Source organism: Micropterus dolomieu, unplaced genomic scaffold, assembly GCF_021292245.1.
Source record: "Micropterus dolomieu isolate WLL.071019.BEF.003 ecotype Adirondacks unplaced genomic scaffold, ASM2129224v1 contig_9866, whole genome shotgun sequence".
NCBI classification, from domain to species: domain Eukaryota; kingdom Metazoa; phylum Chordata; class Actinopteri; order Centrarchiformes; family Centrarchidae; genus Micropterus; species Micropterus dolomieu.
In genome coordinates this window covers 698-7442 of record NW_025738852.1, presented here as the reverse complement: position 1 = coordinate 7442, position 6745 = coordinate 698, and the positions used below count along the sequence as shown (strand labels likewise).

The 6745-nt window shown below is 48.7% G+C and overlaps 1 protein-coding gene and 1 long non-coding RNA gene across 2 annotated transcripts in view; both read left to right on the top strand.

The window, feature by feature from the left end:
* Positions 1-413: 413 nt before the first annotated feature.
* On the top strand, positions 414-3526 carry lipf (lipase, gastric; the record flags this gene model as incomplete). Its single annotated transcript, XM_046042012.1, is given in 7 exon segments — positions 414-523; positions 621-757; positions 837-983; positions 1217-1288; positions 2199-2267; positions 2346-2456; positions 2666-3526. Coding segments are annotated over 7 exon segments (769 nt in total), but the record flags the coding sequence as incomplete, so codon positions are not given.
* A 479-nt stretch (positions 3527-4005) lies between these two features.
* Positions 4006-6745, top strand: part of LOC123965495 — a 3400-nt gene continuing 660 nt past the window's right edge. The window contains exon 1 of the long non-coding RNA XR_006823713.1: positions 4006-4299. This is a non-coding gene — a long non-coding RNA (uncharacterized LOC123965495). The remainder of the gene's footprint in view (positions 4300-6745) is intronic.

Genomic DNA, 6745 nt, shown 5'->3' with positions numbered 1-6745 from the left:
CTGACGCCACCTGTCTGACGTGACGTCACCTGTCTGACGCCACCTGTCTGACGTGACGCCACCTGTCTGAACCTGTCTGACGTGACGCCACCTGTCTGACGCCACCTGTCTGACGTGACGTCACCTGTCTGACGCCACCTGTCTGACGTGACGTCACCTGTCTGACGCCACCTGTCTGAACCTGTCTGACGTGACGCCACCTGTCTGACGCCACCTGTCTGAACCTGTCTGACGCCACCTGTCTGACGTCACCTGTCTGACGCCACCTGTCTGACGTGACGTCACCTGTCTGACGCCACCTGTCTGACGTGACGTCACCTGTCTGACGTGACGCCACCTGTCTGACGCCACCTGTCTGACGTGACGCCACCTGTCTGACGCCACCTGTCTGACGCCATGCTCTGTCTCCGTAGTTACGATGAGTTGGCTCTGAAGGACCTTCCAGCGGTTGTAGACCACATCCTGAAGGTGTCGGGTCAGGACCAGATCTTCTACGTCGGCCACTCTCAGGGAACCACCATAGGTAACGTGTCTGTGTCTTAAACACTTTCTTACATCAGCCTCATCTTTTCAGTTCCTGCTTGGCTCTAACTCATTACTTTGTGTCTTTTATTTCCCAGCATTCATAGCGTTCTCCACGCTACCTGAACTGGCCAGTAAGATCAAGTTGTTCTTGGGTTTGGCGCCCGTAGCGACCGTGGCGTTCACCGCGAGCCCCATGACCAAACTGTCGGTCCTGCCCGACTTCCTCATCTGGGTAAGAGTCTCTCTCTGTGTTATTGATCAGCTGATCGGTCCGTGTTGATTGACGATGCGTTCTTGGTCTCGTTCGCCAGAAACTGTTCGGGAGGCGGGACTTCCTGCCTCAGAGCGAGATGATCCAGTGGTTTGCGGAACACGTGTGCGGCAAGCACCTGCTGAGCGAGCTGTGTGGAAACCTGTTCTTCATCCTCTGCGGCTTCGACGAGAAAAACCTCAACATGGTTGGTATGGCGGCGAGAAACGCACGCCGCGGCTGACAGAATGTAACATCTTATAATTAACGTGCACACAGGAAATGCTTCTGACCGCCATAAACATTCTTAATGATATGTAAAATGTTTTCAGTAACGTTTGTGGTGATAAAACAGGAAGATTATTTACGGGAGGCCGAGCGGCGGCGCGTGGAGCTCTTTGATGCTCCGGCTCTGACACTGACACCATCTTTTGTTTCCAGACTCGGACTCCGGTCTACACCACACACTGTCCTGCCGGGACCTCGGTCCAGAACATGGTCCACTGGGCCCAGGTAACACGCCGTCTGTCTGTCTGTCTGTCATGTAACGCTAGAACGTTTCTGCTCCAAACATTCAGCTCCTGTCTCTGCATCTCCCAGAAACCCCCGCCCCACGTTTCAGGCCTTTACACCATGTTTTATTCTCTTCACCGTGGCGTCACCGTGCAGGTCGTTCGCCTGCCGCCACGGGAAACAGGCTGCGCAGCGTCAGCAGTGATGATCCTGCAGCGAGCAGCGGCTGCTCTGCGTGTTTACTTCTAACATCTAATAACCAACCCAGGACACGTCGCCCAGCGCCCGCCGTCAGACTCCGCTTCACTCACTGCGGTGGAAAAGGTGTTGCCCGTAGCAACGCAGAATGTTTATCTGAACGTATTCTCTGAATATTACCCGCTGGGGCTTCTTGGTATGAAGGCCGGGTTTTAAAATCTGGCTTCGCCGTGACCTTTTTTAACAGCAGGCGGCGCTGCTGAACACACTTTTAGGAAAAGACTTAAATATTAAACCAAAGACGATTGAAAAGCAGCTGCGGGTAAATTTGACTCGTTGGCGGTTCGGGTGTTAAACCTGATTATAGCTGAACCCCAAACGGCAGCCTGACCCCGTTTTACCTTGAACCTCCACAGACTCAGAAACGCCGCTGAAATTCACTGAAAAAAGTTCACTGACCAAAGTCACTGAAAATCTGTGTTTTAAATGTTTTACTGGTGTATTTTCCCGTGAAGCTCTGGGACAGAAAGGTTTCAGTTTTTATAATGACCTGGGCAGCAGGAAGGAAGAACGGGAAGAGTTGGAAATTAAATCGGCCGAAATGTGAATGAACTTTAGTGAGGAATGAAGTACGTGACGCCCTTTTGTTGTGAATTGAGTTGAAAGGTGAAGGAAGCGTTGTTGTTGTTGTTGTTGTTGTTGTTGTTTCCAGGCCGTTCACGGAGGGAAGCTGATGGCCTTTGACTTTGGAGCTGCAGGAAACATGAAACACTACAACCAGGTGAGACTCTACCTGCACCGATCAGTCCGTCTGACACATGAACGCCGGCTCACGTCTGTGTTTACTTCCTGTCCTCAGTCCACTCCCCCTCAGTACCACGTCCAGGACATGAAGGTTCCCACCGCTCTGTTCTCAGGGGGACAGGATACGCTGGCGGACCCCAAAGACGTGGCTGTCCTCCTCACTCAGGTGAGTCTCCTGATCCAATGAGGTGAGAGGTCACAGGTGACAGCAGGAAACGCGCCTCTTTAACAGAGAGGCCACAGCAGCACCTGGTGGACGTCAGGGGAGCTGCAGCTCTGAGGCTGCTGATCTGGTCTTGGTCTAATGTGGGTCTGTTTTAGAGTTTAGGTCCAGGTTTTCAGCATGTAGTGAGTGCCGTACCCGTCTGTCCTCAGGTGTCTAACCTGGTCTACCATCAGCACATCAAACACTGGGAACATCTGGACTTCATCTGGGGCCTGGATGCTCCTGAGCAGATGTTCCCCTCCATCCTGAAGCTGCTGCAGGAACACCGCTAGAGGGCGTGGCGGCGTACACACCTGTCCTACAGTACTGTCCGCCTGTCGGGTGGAGCGGCGGCAGCCTGCTGCTCACCGCCTGAAACGTCCTCAGATCTGAAGCTGGTTTTATCTGTTTACACGTGAAATATCTGCTGGAACGCTTCTGATGACCTGTTTTACTTAAAGCTTTTACCTAACAGGACTCTTATTGTGAAAATCCTCCCTCAGACTGTGAAGGAGCTCGGTGAACTTGTTCTGACGTGGCTCCTGTTGGCGAACTAACACTCTCTTTAAACATGCAGCCAATCACGTGGCTGGACTTTTATCAAGCTCTGAAACACAAACTGATTATTTGTCGTATTTCTGCTAAATATGAAGCTGTTTTTAATCAAACTAAATAAATCTCGTAACTCCTGAACACTGACAGTGTGACGTGTTTGATCGTCGACAGTCTGCAGTTTCTATTGATTCAGTTTTACAGCTGTTTAACTTTTAATCTCTCTTCAGTTAACGTTTGAAAATCCTCGAGCCAAAATTAGCATCCCAGCTAATATCTTAGTTATAGATGCACCTGTCTAACCGAGCTCCACCCTTTTGACCAAATACGGTCACGTCTGGTTCCATAAAAGATGAAGACGCCAAAATCTCAGTTTCCTTTGGATTCTTTATTGCAAACCAGTGTATAAATACTGTATCTCACCGAAGTGAGTCCACCCCTCACATCTTTGTAAATATCTCATTAAATCTTTTTTGTGAGATACTGTGTGTGTGTGTGTGTGTGTGTGTGTGTGTGTGTGTGTATGTATATATATATATATATATGTATATATGTATGTATTATACGCATGTTCACCTGGATTGAAGTATTGGCTCAGTAACTTTTAAACGTGAGGACTCTCACATGCAAACTAACACAGCTGTTGTTATTTTTAAATTTTGCAATATTTATTTAATGTTTAAATACAGATTCCAGATTTTATATCCAAGATTCTTCTAAAACACCTGAAGGAGAAAATTACCAGTAGTTTAAAATTTAAATCATCAAGGCTATAAATTAATGGATGACTGTTACTTTTTTTCACCTTTTAGCTGTGATCAGCGGTAATCCAGAAATGATGTTATTAGTGGTGGTATCATCTTTATTGTTGTTGTTTTTATTATTGTAACACATCATCATCATCATCATGTGGATCAGCCTCAGTTTGTAAAAACGTGTCAGAGTGAGACATCACGACTCCTTCACGCCTCTGTGTAGCAGCTGTGGTGCGCATGCGCAGAGTGAGCCGTCGCCGCGCGGACAGGATCTGTGAGCTCCTCCATCTCTGCCGTCAGTCGGTGTTTTGCAGCCGCAGCCGGAGCTTTCAGCCATTTTAGCAGCTGCTTCTTTCACATCTGCTTTCACCCCCTCTTGCATTAAACCCGGGTCCGATTCTGGTCCCGGGTCGGAGTCCGGCTTTAGTGTGACCCGGGTTATCTCTGCTGCACATGTGATGCCGACAGCTTCTGGACATCCAGCGGACAACGAACCGGTAAGGACCCCTTTCCTCCCGGAGCTTTCTGCTCTCTCCTCTCTGCCTTCCTCTCTCACTGTGCCAGTCATCTGCGGTGTGTTCAGGGGAAACCAGGAGAAGGGACTTCCTGTCTCACTCAGCCAGCTTTAAACATATTGATTTCATGTGCAGCTAATAAGAAATCAGAGTTATCTTTGTTCACACGGGGAGACACAAACTGTCTTATTTTGAATCAAATGACACATTTAAGTTGTTTAAAACAGACCTTTAATTTGAAATCAGGTGAGTTACAGTAACTTGCTGCTGATTGTGTCACAATAAGGGTGTTAATTAGTTTCCTACATATTTAAAAGGAACAAATGGAGCTAACCTCTGAAAAACACCTGTAATTAAAGAAAAGTGACTTAATCTCTGACATGAGCTAATGTTCGACTCTGTTCAGGGTAATCCACAGATAATCTAATGGATTATAATCTGTGTTTAACGTTCGGTTTGCTTTAAAATAAAATCTAAGGCCGTCACGTGTTTATGGATCATTGAGATGCAGAAAACACAACATGTGTCCGTTTATTCCAACTCATTAATAATCCCCTTTAATCCCGTGAAAACAGCGACTGACGGCGGTTTTACAACCCGTTAATCATCCTCTGAAAATCCCATTAAAGCCTCTGAAAGTGTTTTAAGTCCCTTTAAAGCTGCAGGTTGGTTCAGAAGCAGCACGCTCACATCAATAAATGAAACGCCCCCACACAGACATGGAGAGAATGAACACGTGTTGAGGCGGCGTGGCGCTGGAGGGAGGCGCGTTCCTGGTTCAGATAGTTTCACAATCTGCTGAATGTTGCTGCTTCATCCAGCCGGTGTTTCCTGTCGGTTCAGTGTGTAAGAGAAGGAGGTCAAAGGTCGCCCAGCCGCAGAGTGAATGTGGACGAGCAGGATGTTCGAGCACCTGAAGGCACACAGACTGCGAGTCTGGAGACTCGGGTGGGGCTGAAGGTCCTGGGCCGAACCGCCGTGAGGATGGTGCTTCCAGGTGTCCAGCTGGTCCAGTTTGTGCCCACAGAAGCCACGTCTGACGCCAACGGGTCTCGACCTGGCGTCCGCACGTGGGCTGAGAACATCTGGACTCTGACAGTCTCCTGTAGTAGTTCAACAGGTTTTTGGAGGAGCAGCTTCCTGTGAAACCCGTCTTTAACCGCGTTTTCCCAGTTTGGTAAGTCGTGTTTTTCAGTGTCTCTGCAGTACGGCTGGGCGGTGCGGCCAAAAATGTTACCACGATAAAAACATTTAATATCGTTCGATATTCTTCAGGATAAACGTCAAATCGTTATTTCTTTCGAGTGTGAAGGCGGATTTTTGCTCCTGAGTGAAACCTGATGGTCAGAACAGCTGATCACTTCGCACATCTGAGAAGAACATTCAAAACAAAATATCTTAACAGAAAAATTAAGTGCTAATTTGTTTGTGATTCAGATGAATTCCATCATTTATCATCGTAATTATTTATATCGATATTATTGAGGAAAATTATATTGTGATAAAATAATTGTTTTACCGCCCAGCTCTATATTGCAGTGATGGCGTCCTTGTGGCGTCTTGTAGGTTCATGTTGGCGTCTGGTGCCAAAGCACACGGCAGCCGTTTGTTTCATAGTTCAGCACAGGACAGAAAGGTCAGAAGGGGGAGGCGGTTCACAAACCGGACTTTAACCACGGAGGCCGGTGCGACCAAACTGCGACCTTTCACAACGTTAATCACTAGTTTTATTTTGAAAGTCTAACCGGATGTTGCGTTTGTCTTGCTAAGGTCAGCACGTCCAAAAGCAACCCTAAGGGGTTGATCGCAGGTTTGAACACCGATGTCCCGTCCACTGCAGTGACCGTTCACGCACACTGAGCATGTGCGTGCCGCTGTAAACAGGAAGCAGATTGTCTACTCTGCAGAAGGAAGTTCTACTGGAGAACGCAGAGCAGCGACGGTGAAGAACCAGCGAGGTGTAACTGTTACAGAGAGGGACACGGGAGGACAAGGCGACGGTGGCGGCGTTTCGGGTCTTTGTTTTCAAAGCGTAGGAGTGTGGGCGGAGCCTGAGTGGAGCAGCGAGGTCGGTCAGCAGGTCGCGGCCGCACAGGTGCAAATCCAGGGTCCATGAAGCGCTTTAATGAATGAGCGATGTCCCGACACGCGACGTCGCCTTTCATCAAGAACAAATGCTGCGTGCGATAGTTTTGTTATGAAATTCACGAAGCGAGCGTTTTATCTTTTAACCTTCAGGGGAGGAAGCTGCCCAGTTCAGTCCGGCCCCTTCGCTCGAGGGCCCCTCAGTGGCGGTAAAGGAGGGAGGTCCTCAGCACGCCTGCGAGACCGTCCGACAAGTGTGAAAGCTGCTGGGTGACGAGATACTACTGTAGTACTACATAAGTACTGTTGACTCTCAGATACCCCCCCCCCCCCCCCTCCCACC